At 53.6% G+C, this 24,936-nt stretch overlaps 1 protein-coding gene across 1 annotated transcript; it reads left to right on the top strand.

Annotated features, from left to right (window-relative positions):
• GNAT2 (G protein subunit alpha transducin 2) lies at positions 1–24,936 on the top strand. The gene is made up of 8 exons (XM_024224446.2): positions 1–118; positions 4,789–4,831; positions 6,072–6,213; positions 7,235–7,392; positions 8,957–9,085; positions 9,433–9,562; positions 24,069–24,222; positions 24,746–24,936. The coding sequence occupies exons 1-8, from the start codon at positions 1–3 to the stop codon at positions 24,934–24,936; spliced, it is 1,065 nt and encodes a 354-aa protein (XP_024080214.2).

Raw genomic sequence — 24,936 nt, 5'->3', positions numbered from 1 at the left:
ATGGGGAGTGGAGCGAGCGCTGAAGATAAAGAACTGGCCAAAAGGTCCAAGGAGTTGGAGAAGAAACTCCAGGAAGATGCAGACAAGGAGGCAAAGACGGTCAAACTGCTGCTGTTAGGTAAGCATGGGAGCTGGGCAACGCTGCAGCTTGCCTGGGGCACCTTGAGCTCCTAGGGTGGATCCAGAAATGAGTGGGCAGGGAAGCGGTTCTGTACCACTCAGAGCTGGTCTCCATGCAGGTAATAAATGTGCAGTCTGCAGAGAATGGCCCAACAGGGGATCCTGGTGATTCAGGATGAATGCAGGGTAGGAGGGGGATGGTTAGCCTGTGCCAACCCAGCCTTCAGTTCTGAGTTGGCTAAGCAGAGCCTGGGACGAAGGCAACCCTCAGAGGAGACATGGTGATGCCAAGCTAGGGGAGGTGGGGCAAGAAAGGCGAAACTGGGGTTATTGTTGCAGGGCCTGAGGACAATCAGTTTATGTGAAGGGATTAGAAAGTGGTAGTATCTGCTGGTGGCCAAGGGATGGGAGACAGAAGGAAGAGAAGAGGGAGCATGAAATGCAGCGCAGGACCAAGGCAGGAGGGCTTGGTCTGGCTGTTTCAGTCCATGTTGGGTTCAGAAATATGGTCACCCTGAGTTTTTTGTTGTTGTTTTTCTCATTTTTTTCCAACTGAGAGGAGGATCTGTTCCTAAGTAGCACCAGATGGGCTCTCATTAGCTTGACGACTTCCTAACTGAAGCGATTAGCCAGGACACAGAGATTTCTCAGCCAATCGGATGTGACAAGAGGTCACAAACACCCTCTTGAGAAAAGCCTAGGTGAAGGGGGCAGCACCTCAGTAGGGATTAAAATCTATTTGTAATTTTCCAGAAGGGGCAGTGGTGGAGGGGTGGGGGGAATAGGAATGCTGTGGCTAGTGTCAGCACTTGGTAACTACATACCTGGGTCTTTCAGCATTGGGAGGAGGGGGGGCTTTGGATTGATTTGGTGACTCATCAAGGGCCACGTGTGAAAAGGGAATTGATCAGAGTCATTTTTCTGGCCAAAAAACGACAAGCAAAGATGTATATGTAATGTTTCACTTCACATGAGAGTTTAGTGGCTGAAGCACAGGACAGAGGATCAGGACACCTGGGTTCTAGCCCCAACTCTGCTGCAGCCTCACAGTTTGACCCACAGAGGCCACAGCTGTCAAACAGGATGGCAGTACTATCCCTAGCCCCACGTGTATTGTGTGTGAGGTGTAAGGGCTGGATCTGGCAGCGAGGCTACTCTGGTGAGCAAGGCGTTGCAGGATCAAACCGCAACTCATTAACACTGATGAAGCGCTTTGAGATCTCTGGCCTAGAGAAAGGCAGAGGGTGATGATGATTGGGTCCGTTATCTGCTTGGTGGTAGAAAACCCTCGGTGCTCCATGAGCAGTGTGAATAGAAAGGGATGGACTTTATTTCTGAACACATTGATTTTACCTGACTACTAAAAGCCTCAGTTTAGCCTAATATCCCAGTTGCAGAAGGGCCTGTGCTCTGAGTCTGCATTACTGAGTCACTAGCCAGAGACTTCACAAGTCTGCTGATCTGCAAGCTGGAGCGAATGGGGCGATCCTACTCCTGGACTGGGTGCCTCTCTCGGCCCTTTTACGGGCACTAGAACAAGAGCTGAGTACTGCAAACAGCAGAATGCAGGGGCAGTTCTCACTGTCAGCCCAGCACTGCTGAGGGAAGGGAGCCTGCTAGGAGATGCCAAGGGCACACACAGTTTAGTCCTTCTAAAGCTGCGATGGAGCTGGAGTCTCCGGCCTGCTCTCATTCTCCTACAGCGTCCCCTCTCCAGTTCCCTGGGCTCCAGCTCAGAGCACAGCTTCCTTTGGGCCTGTGCTGCCCAGGTGAAGCTGCTGCTCACTCTGGCATGTGGCGAAGTCTGGGGCACCCAAATCTTATACGTGTGCATGTAAAGTCAGCCAGGAGGGGCCCTGCTTGGTCACAGCAGGGGCCCAAGTGTCTTCTTCAAGGCAGCTGGGGGGAAGCATGAGGGATGGATAGGTTCCAGGGAGTACCTATCCAGAAGGTAGGGAGCAGGTGCGAGGGTGAAGGTTAGGTCAGTGGATGGTCATGGGCGGGGGAAACCCCCAGTGACAGGTGCCTCCAACCAATCCCCGCTTAGTGTCACAATCAGCGAGGGTAATTCACCACCACCCTCTTCCAATCAAGATCAGATGTCTCCTCCTAAAAGAAAGGCTCCTGCTCACACCGAAGAGATGGGATCGATACGGCAATGTCTGGCTGAGGTCTCTGGCCTGGGCATGGCAGCAGCTCAGACTAGATGTGCACAATGGTCTGGGGGGGCCACCAGGTTGCACCATTCCAGCCCAGGAACTGGTCACTGGGGGTCAGTCCTGGTCTGCAGCTCAGGGTGCCCTAAGCCACCCTCTATGATTCCTATGCTCGCTCCCCGTGCCTGGAGAGAACTCCAAGCCTGTGCCAGAACCGCAGCAATGTGAAGGCAGCAGAATAAACCCTTGCTCCAGAGGGTGACTGGGGGGGTTGTAGGAAAGACGCCACCTGAGCAGAGAACTGAGATTGAGGCTAGAAGCCCCTGCTGGAAACCCAGCCTCCCAGCCAGCTCCTGGGAGCGGAGAGAGGCCAGCAGGGCCTGTCTCAGCCCAGAGCCACCCTTCGCAGGTCCTGGGGCTAATGCTCCCCGGAGTTCTAGGTTACAACGTGGCTGCCTTGCCGCTCGCACTGCAAGGGCAGGAAGCCTACGCCTGACGCTGCGCAGCGCCATAAGGTTCATCCAGGTGACGGCAGGGAGGCTGGGATCAGCGCGATTAGGCCCTAATTCTAAGCAGCTTCCTGGTTTGGAATAAGCTGCTTAAAGCGATGAGATGAGGCGACGCCTGGCGCTTGCAGCTGAGAACCGAAGGGCAGGCGACGAGAACGGAGACGGGAGAGCGAGAGGGGGAGGCTAAGAAAAGCAAAGCCCGGGGTTGAGCTGGGCGTGCCCAAGGGGTGAGGCAATGTTAGCGTGCAGGGAATCCCAGCTCCAGGCTGAGTCCAGGCCCACCGACATGGTCCTTTCTACGGTACCCTGCTGGAGCGCAGTATGATGGTCCCAGCATGACAGACACATGGGCCAGGCTTGCTGTGTAGGGTTCCACTGTGGGGGGCTTATGGCGTAACTAGGTCCCCCGACCCGGTAGCAATGACAGGTCCTTCATGCCGACGGCAGCCGTGGGCATGGGACTCGAGTGTCCCCCACAGCAGCTAGCTTTGAGCACTGCTGATGGGCTCTGGAGGGAGGGATCTCCAGCCTTCCTAGGCCAGGGAAATGAGTCGAGCCAGGGGGGAGCCTCTGAGGAATAAAAAGGGGGCATGAGCAAGGCACAGGGGGTCGCCCTCGGCCTGAGAAAGCTGACTGCAGGGGTATATAACCAGTGGTTCCCCTGGATCCACCAGACCAGCAAGGCCCAGTACTGAGAGGAGCAGGTGGGACAGGAGCCAGAGCAGAGGGGCTCAGTGACAATGCACTAGATAGTCTGCAGGCGGGTTAGGTGGATGGAGGGTGGGGTTGCAGACTCAGGCAAGAGGGTGTGGAAGGATGATGGAAGCTGCAGGATATTGCTCTGGCGGATGTATCCTGGACGTGTGGGCTTAGCGAAGGCTCTGAATACCGGGCAGCCAGGCAAGAGGGTTTGTTGGGACAGGAGAGTTGTGGAGGCTAGATACCCTTATCGAGCTACAGGGCTGGAAGAGACCTCAACAGAGCACCTAGTCTATCCTCCTGTGCTGAGGCAGGCCCACCCCAATGGGTGTAACCTATTTTTAAGCCCGCCCCCCGGCCTCCCAGGCCCCCTGTTCCAGCGCTGAACTCGCCTTACAGGTAGAAAGTTATTCCTAAAAAATCCAACCTAAGCCTCCCTGGCTGCCCAGTAAGTGGCTTGCTACTTGTCCTGCCCTCGGTGGCCATGGAGAGCAATTGATCGCTGGCCCCTGTGTAACCACCTTTACATGCTATGTTTCTCCCTCAGCCTTCTCATCTCTAAACCACATGTGCCCAGTTCTTTCCTCATCCCCTACCCTGCAGGGCACAAGATGGTTTGAACCCTGGGCGGGGGGGAGGGGGGGGCGGTCAGGTTTGGGCTGGAAGCGCCTGTCCCAGCTTCCACAGGGTGAGGACTCGGTAACTGGGAGATGAGCTGGGGTGCAGCTGGCTGGCACAGAGCCTCCAATGAACAGCACACGTGCTGGTGAACAGCGGCGGTAAGGGAAGCGCAGCTGTCCCATGCGTGCCTCCCCCTTCCCAGAGCCCAGGCAATGCACCAGCGCCCAGCGAGGGGAGCCGAGCACCTCCAGGGGTGGCTGCTGAAGGGGAGAGGCCAGGCGGTTATGTAAAAGCAGGCTCAGTCCCTGGTTCCTAGACAGCCAGTTTGATCACTCCCTCAAAACAAGGCCATTCCCTGGGTTGGGCTCTTGAGCTCTTGGGAGCCCAGGGCCCGGATCAACTGACCTGTTTGATCCACATTAATATGCCACTAAATAACCCCGCACTGGAGAAATCCATCCATGCTAAAGTGTCTGAGGGGCCAACCCCAGAGAAAAGTGCATGGGGGAAAGGAGTGAAGAGCAGGATAGATGCTGCATACGGAGCGCTGCGTATCTAGGTCCTTACGCTGGTCCCAGTGCTGTAGGATCCGAGTGCCCCAGAGCTGCGGTCCCCTCTAAGATGTACATGTCTCTCTCTTTCTGGATGCTGGCACTCAAACGTTTCCTCTGGCTCTTTTCCAGGTGCCGGGGAGTCAGGCAAGAGCACAATCGTCAAACAGATGAAGTGAGTACCACGGTAGGGCTGAGGGTCGGTTGCCCAGAACACAGCCCAAGGCGGTTTCCTTCTAAGAGCCTAATCTAGGCATGAATGTAGCGTGATTAACCCCTGCGCTGCTGCTGGGCCAGGCTGCCTGCCCGCTGGCAATAGCTTAGCAAGATTAATAAAAAGGGATTAAACAACTAAATAAAAATAGCATTTGTGGTTATGCTAGCTAGGAGGAAAAGGTGCCCAGTTCTTCTGCTTCGAGGCACGAACTGATCATCAGCTGGGGTCTCTTCATGTGTCATCTCAGTAACAAATGATGGGTGGGGATGGAAGTTTCATTTCTCCCACGCACCTGCTACAGCCCACTCTCAGGACAAGGAGATTGGCCTAGATAGTCAGTGGATCTAGCATCTCAGCACCCGTGCCCTGTGGAACATCCCAGGGAGTGGATGGAGTGCGGGTACATCCCATGTGAGCTGTTGGCATGTGGGGTACTGGTGGCAAGTTGATGGCCAGCCATACCAAACAGCAGGCTGCAAGTCTCCAGGCACAAGGGAGGAGGAAACCACCACACCCACTTTGTGCGTTGCTCCTTGCTGTGCTGGGTCTCTGATGTAAGCCCCGTGGGGCAGGGAACACAAACCATCATGGAGTTACACAGGGAGCAAGTGAGCTCTACGTGTCAGCAGAGTCCAGTCGCAGAAGGTCCCATGTGATCTGACCTTCCCCTATGAATCTGAGGTTCTGTCACAGGCAGAGCCATGCGTGGTCAGTCCAGGAGCCAGCGAGCTAATCTGTGCCATGGGTCTCAGACCGCTTTCCTTTCAAAGCTGGTACCCTGGTCTTCATTGAGCCAGCCGATGGAGGGCGTTTCCTCGTTGCATCTGGACTTGGCTGCCAGGCACCTGTGTAGATCACAATGGGCCCAATTGTGAGCCGGGCTGCACGCCAGCACAGGGGTAGATAGGGGTGGAAGGAGCTCCCTTTCTCCCCTGCATGGGGTGACACACTGTCAGACACTGCTAGTAGATGCCACTCAGGCTGCTACCCTCCACACCCCACCCCAGCCAGCACCAAGGGGAAAGTCAGCTATGCCAGGAAAAAAGCAGGCATTCAAGCTGGCACATTTCAGTCCCTGCACTGCCTCCTTCGGGCTGGAGGGCAAGGTGCCAATGTCTGTGCTGCAGGGAGAGGCCTGCCAGGGAAGCAAGGCTGTGATCCCTGTTAAAGGCTGTGTTTCATTCCCCTCCCCCTGCAGGATTATCCACCAAGATGGTTACACGCAAGAAGAGTGCCTGGAATTCAAGTCCATCATCTACGGCAACGTGCTGCAGTCAATCCTGGCCATCATCCGAGCGATGTCCACGCTGCGGATAGATTACGCCGAACCAGGACGAGGGGTCAGTACGCTGCCCCTGCCACCACTGGAACATCTGTCTGGCCCCTGGACAGGGGAAGGCAGGTGTGGGGGGGGGGTCCCCACGTGTTCATCTGTTCGAGTGCTTGCAATTCCCAGTTATATGCAGGAGTCCTGGGAGAGGCTGCAGGGTAACCTGGGATGCAGGATGCTGCTCTTGGGTTGGAGAGGAAGTTTGTTCCTTCTGAGCCCCAGGGCAGAGATGGGTTCACTGGTGTTCACTCGAGTGAGCTTGCTTGTGAAGAATAGCAGTGTGGATGCTGCGGCTCGAGCGGAAGCTCAGGCTAGCTGTGTGAGTCCAAGCCCACCTGACCCCCTGGGTCTGAGCTCAGGGGGCTAGTCCGAGCCCGTGCCCAAACTGCAACATCCATACTGCTATTTTTAGCACACTTGCTCAAGTCTGTCTACCGGGATTGGGAGGCTGTGGTGTAGACATACCCTGTGTGTCTCATTCACTCCTGCTAGCGCATGCTAGAAGCCAAACGTTCCCAGCTGCTCCTTACAACAGCAGATAAATATTTTAATAGACGCCACTGCCACTGGGTGGGCAAGTGGCAGTCGTCTGGTTCCCAGGTGATGTAGATTGGAAGGGAAGGGCAAGACCTCCAAGTGTGGGAAAGAGGAGCTGTGGGGAAGGAGAGTCCAGAGAGGAGGGTCCTGCTCCTTTCATTATTCACAGAGGAACAAGGAGTTTGGTTTCCCGTTCCTTCAGGCACCACGCTGCTATGGGTGTGTTGCCATCTACTGGTTAAGGAAAGCATTCTGGGAGCAGCTGGAGTTCCCCACTCCAGGGCCTGGCCAGACAGGATTCTGGGCATGTTTCCCCACATTCTCTGGGGAAGCTGTTCTTGAAAATCAGCAGGGTTGGGTGGGGGTAGAATTTAAATTTCAAAATCCACATTAAAATCCCACAAAACCTTACCCTGTTCAGATGGGCCCAAAGCAGGTCTGCCATTCGTGCCCGTCTCTGGCCCCAGCCTGCTCACCGGCTCTGTCTCTTACAGGATGATGGGCGGCAGCTGTGCAACTTGGCAGATTCCATCGAGGAGGGCACCATGCCCCCAGAGCTAGTGGACTGTATAAAAAAGCTGTGGAAAGATGCGGGAGTCCAGGCCTGTTTTGACAGAGCAGCTGAGTACCAGCTCAACGACTCCGCTTCCTAGTAAGTCTGTCCCTATGGCCCAGTCATTAGGAAAAGCAACTGCCAGACGGCAAGATCCTCCAGGGATGGACACGAACTTATTGGGACACAGAGGGTTCATCCATCGTTGGGGCTTAGTACTGTGAATCTTCCCCTTCGCTGGTGCTGAAGTGACTGATGACTTTATGGAGCAGGTACCACCCGCCCCCTACTGCCATGTAAAAAAAAACTTGAGGACTCAGCTTTTCACCAGCAGCCAAGGGGAAGGGAAGGAGAAATTCCAGGTGAAGGGGCCAATCTGTTCCCTTTGAAGCCAGTGGAAATTTTAGCACTAAGTCCAAGGAGAGCCTTGTCCGTCAAGGGAAGGGTACATGCCTCTTAAAGGACTTTCGAAAACAAGCAAGACAGACCAGAATGGCTTTGAAGCATCAAGTTGCATGCACTCTCATAATTCACTATGTAACAAGCGAGGTCCTCTGTGCTCCCACTTAGCCCAGAACAGCTCCATGTGAGATACAGAACAGAGGGGATTATCCCCCATGGCCAAGATAGTGCTACTGTGTCAGACAAAGCCCCTAAACACCACTGACATGCGACTATCACTGCCTGCTGCAGTGGGGCTGCCCACCCCTCGTTACCAGCCTAGTTCCTGTACCCTTAATTGATGCCACATGCCAGGGTATTTCAGGCATCTGAGCACCAATCTGCCTCATGTACTATTACAGGCTGCACTATCTAAGGCCAATGAGGTATTTCAGGCTCTGACTTTCAGTAGCCTCAGGGCCAAATGCTGCTTTTGCTCCCAGCAGCGTAAATCCACTGAAGACAGTGGTTACTCCAGACACACGCTGGTGTCAACACCATCGCAATTTGTCCCTTCAGGTTAGATGAACATAATTTTCAAGGGCCCAGAGCCATGGCCTGGCACAACGGCTGCAGAGCAGAGGCACGGGCACATTACAGGGAATGCTGCAGGGAACACAACTTCATTGTTTCACTCTGTTGATCCAAACATGGCCATTCTCTGACTTCATAAACCCTGGCCTGCCACGCAGCTCCCTCGTAGGCTGTAGCAGCTGCACAGTCCCATTCAACAGCAGGGTGGAGGAGCAACTGTGGATGCTGGAACTTAAGGTTACGGGCTTTCCAGACCACAGCACTAACAGAGCTGCTCCATCACCTCCCACCAGCAGGGTCCACCTGTCTGTCTGCCTCCATCTGTCATCTCTTGTCTTATTGTTAGATTGTTAGTTCTTTGGGCCATAGCAGACCCTGCTTGTTCAGCACCTGGCCCAACGGGGTCATGGTCCATGCTCCTAGGTGCTGCTGCAATGCAAGTAAGAAGGCTATGTGCATACTTTGACCCTGGTAAGTCATGAACTGAGATTTTCTTGCTCTACAGTTGGGCTAGAATGACATCTCCTCTCCCTCAGGCTAGCAGAATCGCTTGGACCTTCCCACTGTCCTCTCCTACAATTGCTAGCTCACTGATAACACCTTACCCCAGACCTCCTTCCCCATGCCCGACAGCTATATGCCCTATCCCTTAGGACTGCTCCCAACAGCTCTCTGCATTCCTGCCTAGCTACCTGAACCAGCTGGATCGGATCACAGCCCCCGATTACCTCCCCAACGAACAGGATGTACTACGATCTCGAGTGAAGACCACAGGGATCATAGAGACCAAGTTCGCTGTCAAAGATCTTAACTTCAGGTGAGTGCATATGCACTTGTGTCCCTCTCCCCTTTGGTGGCATCACTGACCCAGGTATCCTGGCCAAATTCCAGCCAGGATAATGCCATTTATTTCAGTGGGCTGGGAGAGCCTGCCTCACATCCTATCCTAAACGGCTGGGTTTCTTGGCTGGTGTAAATCTGCAGAGCGCCATTGTGCTGTCAGTTTACACCAGGTAAGGATCTGGCCCTCTGCACTCATGTAAACAGCTGCCACATTCCAACCCGGCGTGGGCTGGATTTCTGCGATGGGTGCTAGGACTGCCTATGTGTTCAGTGCTCTGGGTGGGAAGGGGCTATCTAACAGCAGAATTATTCCCTCCACAGGATGTTTGACGTGGGAGGACAGCGGTCAGAGCGCAAAAAGTGGATCCACTGCTTCGAAGGCGTGACCTGCATTATCTTCTGCGGAGCCCTCAGCGCCTATGACATGGTGCTAGTAGAGGATGATGAAGTGGTATGTTCTCTCTCTTAATCCCTATCTGCTGATGGCACTGTGACCACTGCTCCTCTGCCACCAGAACACAGCTGGGTGGCTGCTCCCCCCTTTTTCAGAGCACCAGGAAACGGAAAAAACTCCTAGCTCATCTGGGCGATATCTGGGAGCCACCGCCCAGATTTTAAGAAAATAGCATCTCCCTCGCACAGAGAGCGCCAAGGAGAGGGGTGAGCACCAACTCTTGCTTGGTATGAAGTGCCTGTATTGCCTGGAACACAGGGGGGCTCCGGCAGGCAACAGAGCCATGAATATCCTTGAATGGCAGCTCGTGGTTTACATTGTGCTGCTCTGACGCAAATCCAGGAAGCAAAATAGCACTTGCCTGACATCAGATTAACCCATGTCTGAAAATAAATGCTGCCTTCCAGCCAGTGCAGCTAGCACCTAAAGCTAATTCATGTAGCACAGCGACATCCCGTGGCTGGTTGAGGCAAAGGCTCTTTCAGGGGGGCTGCCCAACGGCTTGCCCGTCAAGAGGGCATGAGAAATCAATAGGAGAAGGAAGATGGGCTTGTGGTTAAAGCACTAGGTATGAGAGCTGGATACTGTTCCCAGCTCTGTTCCCTGTGTGACCTTGGACAGATAACGGACGCCTGGATTTTCAGAAGTACCCGCACTCCTGGCTGATTTCAATAGGCGTGGTGGGTGCTCGGCCCCTCTGGAAAAAACACTCAATTGTTCTGCAGCTTCCGCCTCTGTCAGTGAGGGATCATAGCACCGACCTTTCAAGGTTAGCATGGGGTTGAATTCAATGGAACATCTGGAATGGCGTTCTCATCCTCAGCCCTATCTCCCTGCTGCAGAGCAATTGCAGAATGTTGGCACATCGGTGTCAGAACCTGTAAACTAGGAAGCGAAGGTGGAAAGTTCAGAGGAGAAATCGGGAATGGCTCAGATGTGAGCCACAAGCATGGAAACCTGCTTCACAGCAAGAAACTAAAGACGCTCAGTCTGTTTAATTTGCCCGAGAGAAGGTTAAGAGGTGACTTGAACCCAGCCCAGAAGCTCCTGAGCAAGGAGGTTTCCAATGGCAGAGAATCTTTAATCTAGCAGACAAAGGCAGACTGAGACCCAACAGCTGGGAGACCCAACAGCTAGACACATGCAGACTAGATAGAAGGTGCACATTTTTAGCAGCCAGGATGTTTAACCGTTAGAACAACCTACCTGGGCACGTGCTGGCGTGGGGGGCTTGGAGACTAAGCACTGCATTGGGAGAGCTGGGTAAGAATGGGATTCACAGAACCCAGCAACCTGAGCAGGGAGCCACCCAAGCCAGCCAGTAGAAGACCAGGGGCCTGGCATTGCCTCAGTGATCTAACTCCATGGGGTTGGGGTGCCATCCCGAATAGGCAGAACACTCACCTGACATATGGGAGATCCAGCTTTGAATCCTCTCTCTAATCCAGAGAGGAACTTGGACCCACATCATCCATCTCCCAGCTATGTGCCCTGAGGAGGTGTGTTCCAGGGCAGGTCTCTCTCGACCTCTCCTGCTGAAGCTGTCCCACTTTGTCTGAAACACTTAAATTGCCCTTGGAGCAGGGATGGGACCCTGGGTCTCCCAGGAGGCGCACTAACCCCTGGGCTACAATCGCTCTCTCTCTGGACCAGTGACTGTTTCAATATCGCACACAAAGAACAGCTTCGCCAGAAGAAATGGAGACCCCTGCCCCAGAGTACGCCAGAGCCTGGCAGTCAGGGCACACAGCTGAGGTGGGGGAGATTCAAGTTCATGTCCCTGCTCTGAACCAAGCAGAGGGGGATTCAAACCTAGGCCTTCCAGCTGAGTGCTCGAACCACTGAGTGATTGAGTACAGGGTGAACCCGCACCATGTGTTGTGTGGGTTAGCGTGCTCCGAGCATGTCCACAGGATTGGGCACAGCAAGCGAGACAGGTGGGGTAACACCTCATTTGAGGATCGGACCAGGCAGCTCAGCAGTCTCAGGAATTAGCGGCTTTGCACATGTCCACCAGTGGAAGCTATGGTGCCAAGGAATTTAGGCACATTCAGGGTTAAGCAGCAGGTGAGCAGGGGGTTGAGGATCTAAATTCCTTTGTGGATCTAGCCTGGAGTCTTTAAATCAAAATTGGGTGTCTCTTCCTAAAAGCTCTGCGCTAGCTCAGTCACAAGCTATGGGCTAGGTGCAGGAATCCCTGGGTGGGCTTCTCTGGCCTGTGCTGTGCAGGTCAGACTAGATGACCTCTTTTGTTTTTAAAACCTATGTAGCTATGTAGGAGCTAGAAAAAGGACAACAGCCAAACAGCATGGCCAAGACTGCAGCTTTGAGAAACCCCAGGAGAATTATCACATCCTGTGTGGGGACAGTACAGGTGAAATCCTGGCCCTGCTAACGTCAATGACAAAGCTCCCGTTGACTTCATGGGGCTAGGGTTCCCCCTCAGTCAGTGGTTGCCCTGGTTGTTGAAAGTCAGATGTCAGCGTAGGGAGGAATTGAGTCTTATGACAATTAAACCCACAGGAAGTGATGCACCTGTAATGAACATACGTGAATCAGAGAGGCAGCAATGGCTTGCAGAACTAGCAAGCTGCAGCTGAACAGTTGTGCCCATAGCTGAAGAAATCCCTTAGAACAGTTTGCAGTTTTACTATGAAAAGCTATTCATAACTCTGCTGCTTAGATGTGCAGTTACATAACTGATAGATGAAAAAATCATTGTCCATTCACCCACTGCTTGCTCGCTTTGTGTAGCAATGCAGGGGAAGGCAGCCACAGATGGGCCCGATCCACCCCACCACTCTGAACCTGGCTCCCAACTGCAGCTGGAGCCCCATCTCGAAGGGGCACCCTCATTACACTGGGAAGCAGAGACTGAAAAAGATTTGTCCACCACAAACCCTGATCAGCTGCACTTGAGCGCCCAGTGCGATGCTGTGGCCAAAAAGGCTAATGCGATCCTGGGATGCATAAACAGGGGAATCTCGAGTAGGAGCAGAGAGGTTACTTTCCCTCTGTATTTGGCACTGGTGGGACCAGTGCTGGAACCCTGTGTCCAGTTCTGGAGTTCACAATTCAAAGAGGATGTTGATAAATTGGTGAGGGGTCAGAGAAGAGTCACAAGAATGATTGAAGGGTTAGAAAATGTGCGTTATAATGACAGACTCAAGGAGCTCTATTTAGTCTAACAAAGAAGGTGAAGGGGTGACTTGATCACAGTCTAGAAATACCAATTTGGGGAACAAATATTTAATAACGGGCTCTTCACTCTACACGAGCCAGTGTCTGGAAGTTGAAGCTTGACAAATTCAGGCTGGAAATAAGGCATAACATTTTAACAGTGCAAGTAATTAACCATTGGCACAACTGACCAAGGGTCATGGTGGATTCTCCATCACTGACCATTTTTAAATCACCAATGGGCTGTTTGTCTAACTGCTCTGCTCTAGGAATGATTTGGGGCAGGTCTCTGGCCTGTGCCCTACAGGGTGTCAGACTAGCCGATCACGATGGTCCCTCCTGGCCGTGGAATCAATGAGTTTGTCGCCCAAGCAGTTCCCTTGCTCTTCAGGGCCTGCACATGGCCCACCCTTAAGGCCAATAGATTTGAGGTGGGGGAACACTACAGGCCCAGCTGGGTCCTCATCTGCACATGTGGAACTTCTACTAAGATCATCAGTAAACGGAGGCAGAGTTGAGCCCTCGTGAGCTAGCATGGAGCATTTATTACAAGAAGAGCCAGACTGGATCAGACCAAGGGTCCATCTAGTCCAGTATCCTGTCTTCCGACAGTGGCCAGTGCCAGAGTTTAAGGGGGAGTGCACCGAACAAGGCAGTTGGAGAGATCCACCCCTCTTTCCCTTCTGGCGCTCAGAGGCTAGGGCCACCCAGAGGATGGAGTTGCATCCCTTGACCATCTTGGCTAATAGCCATGTACTTATCTAATTCTTTTTTGAACCCAGTTATACTTTTGACCAGCACAACATCCCAAAGCAATGAGTTCCACAGGTTAACTGTGCATTGTGTGAAAAAGTTCTTCCTCTTGTTTATATTAAACCTGCTGCCTATTAATTTCAATCAGGTGATCCCTGATTTCTTTATTGTGGGCAAGGGTAAATAACACTTCTCTATTTACTTTCTCTACCCCATTCATGATTTTATAGACCTCTATCATATCTCCCCCAGTCATCTCTTTTCTAAAACGAACAACCCTAAGCTTTGTAGTTTCTCCTCGTATGGATGCCGTTCCTAACCCTTGATCATCTTTGTTGTCCTTCTCTGAACCATTTCCAGTTCCATGTATCCTTTCCAACCAACACTAGACATGGTGTTCACGGTGCCTTCAAGATCTCTTTCTTGAGTGATTACAAGTAATTTGGAACCCATCATTATATATGTGTAGTTGGGATTATTTTTTCCCCCAATGTACATTACTTTGCATTTACCAATGTTGAATTTAATCTGTCATTTTGTTGTCCAGTCACACGGTTTTGTGAGCTCCCCTTGTAACTGTTCGCAGGCAGCCGTAGACTTAATTAGCTTAAATAATTTTGTATAATCTGCAAATTTTGCCACTTCACTGTTCACTCTCTTTTCCAGATCATTACTTAATATGTTGAATAGCACAAGTCCCAGTACAGATCCTTAGGGGACCCCGCTGTTTACCTCTCTCCTTTGTGAAAACTGATCATTTATTCCTACCCTTTGTTTCCTGTCTTTTAACCAGTTACTGCTCTATGAGGACCTTCCCTATGATCTCACGACTACTTAGTTTGCTTAAGAGCCTTTGGTCAGGGACCTTGTCAAAGGCTTTCTGAAAATCCAAGTGCCCTATATCCTCTAGATCACCCTTATCCACATGCTTGTTGACTCCCTCAAAGAATTTTAATAGATTGGTGAGGCATGATTTCCCTTTACAAAAGCTGTAATGACTATTCCCCAACAAATCATATTCACCTGTGTGTCTGATAACTCTGCTCTTTACTGTAGTTTCTACCACTTTGCCCACTACTGAAGCTAGTTTTATCAGCCTGTAATTGCCAGGATTGCCTCTGGAGCCTTTTTAAAAATCGGTGTTACGTTAAATCATCCTCTCTACCGGATGACTGGAGGACAGCTAAGCGACAGGTTACATACTTCAGTTAGTAGCTCTGCAGCTTCATATTCGAGCTCCTTCAGAACTCGTGGGTGAATACCATCTGGTCCTGGTGACTTATTACTGTTTAGTTTGTCAATTTGTTCCAAATCTCTTCTATCAACACCTCACTGTGGGACAATGTCCGAGATCTGTCATTCAAACAGGGCCCAAAGGGGACTGAGGAGCATATTCTGGTTTTGGTTTATAACAGATGAAGCAAGAGCAGAGAGCCTTTCTAAATCAGATCACCACCACTCTTAGGATGATTTGTATTTCAGTAGCACCTAGCAGCCCCAACCAAGACCAGGGTCCCCATGGTGCTACATGCTGCACAGACCGACAGTAAAAAGACAGCCCCTGGCCCAAAGTGCTGACCCTTTGAACAGGCAAACAGCATGTTGGAATCAACAGATCATCCTCCCCCTTGTACAGGTGGGGACCTAAAAACACGAGGGAGACTGAGACCTGCCCACATTCACACAGGGAGGGAGTGTAGGGCAGAGCACAGAACAGAACCCACATCTCCTCAGTTGCAGTCCAGTTCCTTAGCCCCAGCGTCTGATACTCCAGGTCCATCAGACACTGGTGATCTAATACACCCCAGCAGGGAGAGGGTTTTATCCATCTCTGACTGCTGGGATCCCACAGAGCATCCATCCAGGTCAGCTTGCTCTGGGATTTCCTTAAAGAGAAGACAAGAAGAGAGAGCGCGCGAGCTCTAGGATCCAGGTTCGTTCCTGCAGTGCCAGCCATTTGGCTCCCGCAGGCCAATCCAAGGGCTGGTGGACTTTCACAGCAGCTCCTCCCTAACATGATGCTCAGCCTCCAGCTTCCTCAACCAAGAGTCTCTCCAGAGCCCCCATTTCATGTACAAACACGATCAAGGGGAAATCGGAGCAGTGCAGCCTGTGGGGAATGTTTCGGATGCCACTAGTCAGGCAGGGCGCTGGCTCCATAGGGGCGCTCAGCCTCTCCTTCAAACACACAGAGGGCGAAGAGCAGAGAAAACTGGCGATAAGGAGGCAGAAAACAGTAACAAGATGCCTCTGGTATTGTCTGCCCCTGCTAGGAGCAGCCCTCTGAGGGAAGCCAGCTCATTAACACACCAGCAGCCCTCCTGCATGCAGATGGTTGTCCTTCAAACAGGGCACCTGCTTCTCTTCCTCCCTCAGGATGGATTCATGCAGAAGGGATCCCTGGCCCTGCGGGTTATTAAAACAAACTGCTTTGGAGGAGATTTGCAAATCTCCTCCAAAGCAGTTTGTGGAGAGTTCTCTTCTCAGTAGACAAGAGACTATGGACAGGGGAGACAGAACTCCTCCCTCTCTTCGGTTGGATTCAGAAGGGACAAACCAGGGGGCAGCATTTTAGACTGTTTCACAAGATGCTGAAAAAAGTCCCTACTCTGGTACCCTTCTAGACGGGCAAGGGGCATGAGGGAGACTGCACAGTCAAGCCCTTAGGAGCGGGAAGGAGAGCAAGGAGGAAGAAAGGCCTAGTGGATAGGGCATGGGAAATCTGGGTTCAGTTCTCACCTCAAAGTTCCTTGTGTGAGCTTGGGCAAGTCACCTGATCTACCCTATGGCTCAGTTTCCTCTATACAGTGGGGATAGGACTTCTCTGCCTCCGGGGTGTGTTGTGATCCATTAACATTTGGGAGGTGCTCATACCACCAGGGGGTAGAGTTGGAGGCGGCTTGTGATAGTCCCATAGCAGAGATTTGGGCCAGCGTGTACTAGTTTTCTCAAGGAGGATAGTCCTATCACAGCTGACTTGCAAACCCAGAGGTTAAGAGAACGATCTTGCTTTGTGGAGGGCACTGTAGTGATCAGAGAGAGTGATTTCTGAAGGGCCTGCCTATCCTAAAGCACCTGCAACTCTTCTTGTGGCTGCTGCAGGAAGACCCATAGGCGATGGCTCATTAGAGAGACAGAGCACATACTCACTGCCATCTCCCACAGCATTCCAATAACTGGCCATTATTTTAGTAATGGGGTCTCAGCTCAGTTATTTAGACAGACAGTGACTTCTCAAATCTGAGTCTTCCCCACACACAGAGCCTGCCTTGCAGCAATTAGGAAACTGGCATTAGCATTCTGACATTAGGAGGTGAGGGTGCAGAGTGATAGAAATCCTTCATTCTGGACTCCCCAGTAGCTGTTGTGACAACCCATAGAAACAGCCAGCTGCCTACGGTGTGGCAACAGAAAGAAGTAGGGCTACCGTGCTACCTGGCTTTGAGGAGCAGGAACATGAGGTTCTTCTTCGAGTGCTTGCTCATATCCATTCCAGTTAGGTGTGCGCGCGCCGCGTGCACGATCGTCGGAAGATTTTACCCTAGCAACCCCCGGTGGGTCGGCTGTGGAGCCCCCTGGAGTGGCGCCTTCATGGCGCTGGATATATACCCCAGCCGACCCAGCGCCCCCTCAGTTCCTTCTTACCGCCCCTGACGGTCGTTGGAACAGTGAAGCACGGCATAGCTGCTCTTCACTCTCCCTAGCTTCTCATTGTTATTAGTATAGATAGTTGTATATATAGTTATTAAAGTTCTTAGATAGTTAGTTGTGTAGTTTTAGTATAGTTGTAAATTGTTAGCGGGGGTTTTAGGGGGTTGTCTTCCCCCCTTTCCCCCCCGGCGCACAGCCGGGCCCATGCCCAAGGCTCTTGGCTTTAAGCCGTGCGCGTCTTGCGGGAAGCCGATGCCAACGAGCGACCCGCACAGCTCCTGCCTGAAGTGCCTGGGGGAGGCCCATCCAGCAGACAAGTGCCCGATCTGCAAGGCCTTCAAGCCTAGGACAAGGAAGGAGCGGGACTTCAGGCTTCGACAGCTCCTCATGGAGGCGGCGCTGAGCCCGGATCCTCCCTCGGCGCGCCCAGCCCCGGCACCGAGCGCCTCGGTGCGCAGCGCCCCGGCGGCTCCGACCGGTGCGGCGGACAAACCACCTCGGCACCGACCGACGTCAGCACCGCGCCCGCCTCAGGGATCTCGGCGCCGATCCCTCTCTCCGGGCCATAAGAAAGCCCGCAAGGCCCAGGACACGGCCGCGCTGAAGACGCCGGCTCCCCCGGTGCCGGGGGTAGAGCCGCGTCCGCCGTTGGACCGCCAAAAACAGGCAGCCCCACCGTTGACTCCGGCACCGAGGCCGTCGAGTCCGGTGCGGACTGTTTCACCACCTAGGCTGGTGGTGGAACCTTGTCTCCCGTCCACCCCGGAGACATTCGCAACGGCGCGAGACTTGATTGCCTTCACGGAGCCGGGGCCGTCACACCTTCCGGCACCAGTTGCTCCACGCCAGGTGCAGTCCAGGGGCAAGCCTGCCATGCTGCACCCGCCGTCTCCAGCTCCGGACTCGCGGCACCGTTCCAGGTCCCGGAGCAGGTCCCGACGCCGCTCCGAGTCCTGGTGCCGAATTTCACCTCGGCACCGGTCGTACTCGCGGCAGAGATCACCCTCGCGACGCCGTTCCTCATCCCGGCACCGTCGCGATGACCGGCACCGATCGGGCTCGAGGCGGAACTCCCGGCACCGGTACGAGCGCCGCTCGGGCTCGAGGGGCCGCTCCCAGTACCGGGCCTCCTCAAGGTCTTCGTCTCGCTCCAGATCTGCATCTCGGCACCGGCGAGACTACCGGCACCGGTCCCGATCCAGATCTCGGCACCGTTCCCCGGCACTGCGCAGGGACAGATCGCCCTACGACCGGCACCGATCGGCACCGTACCATCCGGTGCCGGCGTCAGTGCACTCGGCACCGCCGTGGCCATCTCGGTCGGCGTCCCGTTCCTCGGAAGCGGAGGCCATCCATTTGCAGGAGACGGCCGAGGACCCTACGCAGGGTCCTGCGCATTGGTCCTTCTGGACACCATGGGCCTACCACCAGGCGCAAGGGGCCCCACCATCTGCGTCCTGCTCGGCACGCTCCGAGCCCAGGGTCCCGGAGGCTACCATCTCCCGCCCTCCGCCAGGTGGCATGGAGGCGCCAGTGCCCACACCGGCGGAGACCCGGGACCCAGGGGCAGGTGATGTCCACCTCCAGGAGCACTTGGAACAGGAACCGCCCTTGGACCCCTTGCCACCGGGGGGATCCTCCTCCTCCTCCCCCGATGAGGCTGTAGCGGGTACATCCGCCATGGGTCCGCCTCCTATCGACCTTCGGGCGCACCAAGACCTGTTGCGCCGGGTGGCACGCAATATGGACCTCCAAGTGGAGGAGATTGTGGAGGTTCATGACCCTATAGTTAACATTCTTTCGGCGGATACCCCCTCTCGGGTGGCGTTACCGCTGATCCCCACCATACAGGCCAATGCCACCACCATCTGGCAAACCCCGGCCTCGATTCCACCCACGGCCAGAGGGGTGGAGCGGAAGTACTTTGTGCCTTCGAAGGATCATGAGTACTTATACACCCATCCCCAGCCGTGCTCACTGGTGGTCTCATCGGTTAATGCACGGGAGCGCCATGGACAGCAGGCCGCTGCGCCCAAATCGAAGGACGCTAAGCGCTTCGATTTGTTCGGACGCAAGGTTTACTCTGCGGGGGGGCTCCAGCTCCGAGCGGCCAATCAGCAGGCGCTCTTGAGCCGTTACAGTTTTAACTCATGGTCCTCAATGGGGAAATTCAAGGAGCTGGTTCCCCAGGAATCGAGGGAAGAGTTTGGGGCTTTGGTAGAGGAGGGTATGCGGGTGGCACGTACCTCCTTGCAAGCCTCCCTCGATATTGCGGACTCGGCCGCTAGGACCCTGGCTTCGGGGATAGCCATGCGGCGACTCTCCTGGCTACAGGTGTCAGGCTTGCCACCAGAGCTGCAGCAGACCCTGCAAGATCTGCCATTCGAGGGCCAGGGTCTCTTTTCGGACAAAACTGATGCGAGACTCCAGAATCTGAAGGACTCACGTACAATGATGCGCTCCCTGGGGATGCATGTCCCGGGGCCTCAGCGCAGACCCTTCAGACTGCAGCCGCAGAGATTCTACCCTCCCCCGCCTCGTCCAAGACAGGACTTTGCCAGGAGGCGGGGTCGAGGCGGCAGGCGGAGGTCGAACGGCCCTCAACCTGGTCAGAACCAGGGCCAGCCTAGGCCACCTTCAGGGCCTAGGCAAGCCTTTTGAAGGTGCGGTCGAGGACGGCACCACGACCGGTACCCAGGATCCAATTCCCCCCTTCCGGGATCGCCTCTCCCGTTTCCACCGTGCTTGGTTCCGTATAACCTCGGACCGTTGGGTCCTTCGCACGGTGGAGAGGGGATACGCCCTCCAGTTTTCCTCGCCCCCCCCTCCCACTCCCCCTCCCCGTCCCTCTTCAGGGACCCTTCTCACGAGCAACTCCTTACACAGGAGGTTTTTGGGCTCCTCGCTATGGGGGCCATAGAGGAGGTTCCATCGGAGCTAAGGGGCAGGGGGTTTTACTCCCGCTACTTCCTGATACCCAAGTCAAAAGGGGGTCTACGGCCCATCTTAGACTTGCGCGGACTCAACAAATTCATAGTAAAGTTGAAGTTCCGCATGGTGTCATTGGGGACCATCATCCCTTCACTGGATCCTGGAGACTGGTTCGCCGCCCTCGACATGAAGGACGCTTATTTCCACATAGCAATTTATCCGCCCCACAGACGTTTCCTGCGATTTGTGGTAAACAGGGTGCACTACCAATTCGCAGTCCTTCCCTTCGGCTTGTCCTCGGCTCCCAGGGTGTTCACAAAGTGTCTGGCAGTCGTCGCGGCCTTCCTTCGTCGACAAGGGATACAACTGTTCCCGTACTTGGACGACTGGTTGGTACGCGGCCGCACCAGGGACCAAGTTCAGGCTCATGTCCACATAGTGACACATACTTTCCACGAGCTGGGCATTCTGCTCAACAGAGAGAAGTCCACTCTAGCACCAACTCAGAGAATAGAGTTCATTGGAGCAGTCCTGGACTCCAGACGTGCCTGAGCCATCCTGCCAGACAGCCGCTTTCATACCATCTCAAGCGCCATTCAAGGACTCAGGGCTTTTCCAATTACCACCATAAGAACATGCCTTGCCCTCTTGGGCCACATGGCCTCGTGCACCTATGTAACCAGGCACGCCAGGCTACGACTTCGCCCGCTGCAGGCTTGGGTGTCATCGGTATACCGTCCTCACCGAGACGACCTGAACATGGTGGTCATGGTTCCGGCCTCGGTCTTGGCCTCCCTCACCTGGTGGATGGATCGCACGACGGTCTGTGCGGGAGTGCCCTTCCATGCCCCACAGCCCTCCCTCCACCTAGTCACGGACGCTTCATCTCTAGGATGGGGCGCTCACCTCGGGGAGCACCATACCCAGGGCCTGTGGTCCGTGGCCCAACTAGCCCTACATATCAACGTCCGAGAGCTGATGGCGGTGCGCCTAGCTTGCCAGGCATTCCTCAATTTCCTACAGGGCCGTTGCGTGTTGGTTCTCACCAACAACACCACGGCAATGTTTTACATCAACAAGCAAGGCGGAGCCCACTCATCGCTCCTATGCCAAGAGGCCATTCGCCTGTGGGACTTCTGCATCGCCCACTCGATACATCTCACGGCATCCTTCCTTCCTGGAGTCCAGAATACGCTGGCGGACCGTCTCAGCAGGTCCTTCCAGACGCACGAGTGGTCAATTCGCCCGGACGTCATCTATTCCGTCTTCCAGAGGTGGGGATTTCCCCAGGTCGACCTCTTCGCATCTCGGGCCAACAGGAAGTGCCAGGCATTCTGCTCCCTGCACGGGCGAGCCCCGGGCTCCCGGTCAGACGCCTTCCTTCTAACATGGAAGGATCACCTGTTCTACGCCTTCCCTCCATTTCCGCTGGTCCACAGGGTACTGCTCAAGATCCGCAGGGATCATGCACGGGTGATTCTAGTCGCCCCCGCTTGGCCGAGGCAGCACTGGTACACCACACTGCTGGAGCTTTCAGTACGAACGCCGATCACACTCCCCTTGAGCCGGGACCTCATCTCCCAGGACCACGGCCGGTTGTGTCACCCCAACCTACAGTCTCTCCACCTCACGGCGTGGATGCTCCATGGTTGAGTCGGACAGAGCGTCAATGCTCGCAGGCCGTCCAGCAGGTTCTGCTGGGAAGTAGGAAACCCTCTACACGGACCACTTATCTGGCCAAGTGGAAGCGGTTCTCCTGTTGGTGTGAGCAATGAGCTACGTCTCCCTCGCTGGCACCTATCCCCTTGATACTGGAATACCTCCTGTCCCTAAGACATCAAGGCTTGGCGACATCCTCAATCAAGGTTCACCTCGCCGCTATTTCCGCTTTCCACCCAGGAGAACTCACGTCCTCGGTCTTTTCTAACCCGCTGGTCGTTAGATTCCTCAAGGGCTTAGACCGGCTGTACCCACAGCAACGGCAGCCGGTCCCGACGTGGGACCTCAACCTCGTCCTCTCCAGGCTCACAGGGCCTCCGTTTGAACCTTTGGCGACCTGCTCACTCCTGTACTTGTCCTGGAAGACAGCCTTCCTCGTAGCCATCACCTCAGCACGGCGCGTCTCGGAACTCAGGGCGCTGACATCCGAGCCCCCATACACGGTGTTCCACAAGGACAAGGTACAGCTTCGCCCCCACCCTGCCTTTCTTCCAAAAGTGGTTTCACCTTTCCACGTCAACCAGGATATATTTCTCCCGGTCTTCCATCCGAAACCACACGCTACTCGTCAAGACCAGCGTTTACATTCTTTGGACGTTCGCAGGGCCCTGGCTTTCTATATTGATCGTACAAAGCCATTTAGGAAAACGACGCAACTCTTCGTTGCGGTGGCCGACCGGATGAAGGGCTCACCGGTCTCTTCACAGTGCCTGTCCTCTTGGATCACGTCCTGTATTCGTGCTTGCTACGACCTGGCTGGTGTACCGATGCCACGCATCACCGCTCATTCCACGAGGGCCCAGGCCTCCTCGACTGCCTTCCTGGCTCAAGTCCCGATCCACGATATCTGTAGAGCCGCAGTGTGGTCATCGGTCCACACATTCGCTACTCACTATGCGCTGGTGCAACAATCCAGAGACTATGCTGCTTTCGGGTCAGCGGTTCTGCACACAGCAATGTCTCACTCCGACCCCGCCACCTAGGTGGGGCTTGGGAGTCACCTAACTGGAATGGATATGAGCAAGCACTCGAAGAAGAAAAGACAGTTACTCACCGTTGTAACTATTGTTCTTCGAGATGTGTTGCTCATATCCATTCCAAACCCGCCCCCCTTCCCCACTGTCGGAGTAGCCGGCAAGAAGGAACTGAGGGGGCGCTGGGTCGGCTGGGGTATATATCCAGCGCCATGAAGGCGCCACTCCAGGGGGCTCCACAGCCGACCCACCGGGGGTTGCTAGGGTAAAATCTTCCGACGATCGTGCACGCGGCGCGCGCACACCTAACTGGAATGGATATGAGCAACACATCTCGAAGAACAACAGTTACAACGGTGAGTAACCGTCTTATTCTCAAGGCAAAAAGAATCCTCCAACAACTCTAACCAAGCAGTTCAAGACTTCCTTATTGTTGGCCATAGAAACCACCCACAACCTTCTCTTTGGCAACATGTGTGCTTGTTACAGCAAAAGAACAGGAGAGTTTGCAAAAGACAAAAGGTAAATCAACTTGCTGAAATGCAGTTGGTTTGGCTGCTGGTTTCCAGCTGCTGTATCTGTACTTTCCCCCCTCGCTGCTGGGAGTACTTTAAGTTCAGCAACAGTAAATCTCTCCTTAATGCTTTCTTGTGTCTCAAGAGAGATTTATTAGTGGTATTACGGTAGCAGCTGGAAGGCCTTGTGATGGACCTGGGCCCCACTGTGCTTGGCACAGAACAGTTTCTGCTCGAACGAGCTTACAGTCGAATGAATTTGTTCCCCTGGTACTTTTTCAGTCATGGCATCATCTGAAAATTGGAGCCCTGTTGAAACTGCAAAAAAGCCATCATGGAAGGATGCCGATTTGCTTTGTTTAAAATCCAGTTGGTCTAAAGCTTCTGGCCAACCATAGAGTCCTTACCTGGGCTATGACAAACAGGAAACATCACGGCTTTATGACCAGCAAAGGCTTCACCATTGTAACAGCAGAAAGTGCTGCCCTCACCTTTACAGCTGCAAAAACTGTGGAGATCAAAAAGCAAGTACAATTAGCAGCAGCTCAGGCAATGGCTGGTGTAGAGCTTCAGCCTGTTTGAGGAACAAGCTTGAGTAGGAGTCGGGACTTGCACATGTTAACAAGCCACAGAAACTTGAGTGGGGGAGAGCTTTCAGTATGTGTTAGACCAAGCAAGGACCTGCCCACCCCTACTTTCTGAAACCAGAACGAGCAGGGTCTTTACAACACACCCACCTCTGAAATTTCTTTACAAGTGATGTGGTCTTTTTGTCTTCAGAACCGCATGCATGAGTCCCTGCATCTGTTCAACAGTATATGCAACCACAAGTTCTTTGCTGCCACCTCCATTATTCTGTTCCTCAACAAGAAGGACCTCTTTGAGGAAAAGATCAAGAAAGTCCACCTCAGCATTTGCTTCCCAGATTACGATGGTGAGTTGGTCTAAAAACTTTACCTCCCCGGATTGTGCTAGTGTTTAGGCCCAAATTATCCTCACCCAAGTCTAAAAACAAACAAAATCAAACCAGAGTAATGGGTGGGAAGAAGTGAGTGGCACAAAAGCCACAAAGGGATAGAAAATGGTTCTCTTGGGAAAAGTCATTAGGCTCAAGCTAGGCTTCTGCAGCTAGGAAAAGGAGAGGATCTGTATTAAGCATTACCACCTTGGGATGATTTGGTAGGAATAAAGAGGTTATGACTCAAGGCTGAACCACCCCAAGAAAATGTCTGCTTGCTCTTCAGCTTTTGTGTAGAAAGCACATGTCACTGCCCAGGGCTGTCACTCCAGTCCTGTTCTTTAACGTGCATTTAATTCTCTCAAAACATGGCAAAGGATCACATTTCCTCTGGCCACAGATCCAGCCTAATCACAATGGGCTTTGAGGAGTTTCTAATTAGTGCAGTCTTCCTAATCAGCAACACTTAGCAGCAGAGTTATTTCCTTCCCCCAAATAGGTCCCAATACATTTGAAGATGCAGGAAATTACATCAAGAATCAGTTCCTTGATCTCAACATGCGAAAAGATGTGAAAGAAATCTACAGTCATATGACCTGTGCCACAGACACACAGAACGTTAAATTTGTGTTCGACGCAGTCACGGATGTCATCATCAAAGAGAACCTCAAGGACTGTGGTCTCTTCTAG

Source organism: Terrapene carolina, unplaced genomic scaffold (genome assembly GCF_002925995.2).
Source record: "Terrapene carolina triunguis isolate 2854851 unplaced genomic scaffold, T_m_triunguis-2.0 Scaffold195, whole genome shotgun sequence".
Lineage (NCBI taxonomy): Eukaryota > Metazoa > Chordata > Testudines > Emydidae > Terrapene > Terrapene triunguis.
Note: the sequence above shows the minus strand (reverse complement) of the source record. Positions and strands in the feature narration are given on the sequence as shown.

Excerpts from the sequence above, each read along its gene's own strand:
- GNAT2 (XM_024224446.2), top strand. The coding sequence starts at position 1 with ATGGGGAGTGGAGCGAGCGCTGAAGATAAAGAACTGGCCAAAAGGTCC. Across the intron at positions 6,214-7,234 it reads ACGCCGAACCAGGACGAGGG|GATGATGGGCGGCAGCTGTG; the intron begins GTCAGTACGCTG and ends TGTCTCTTACAG. Across the intron at positions 24,223-24,745 it reads TTGCTTCCCAGATTACGATG|GTCCCAATACATTTGAAGAT; the intron begins GTGAGTTGGTCT and ends TCCCCCAAATAG.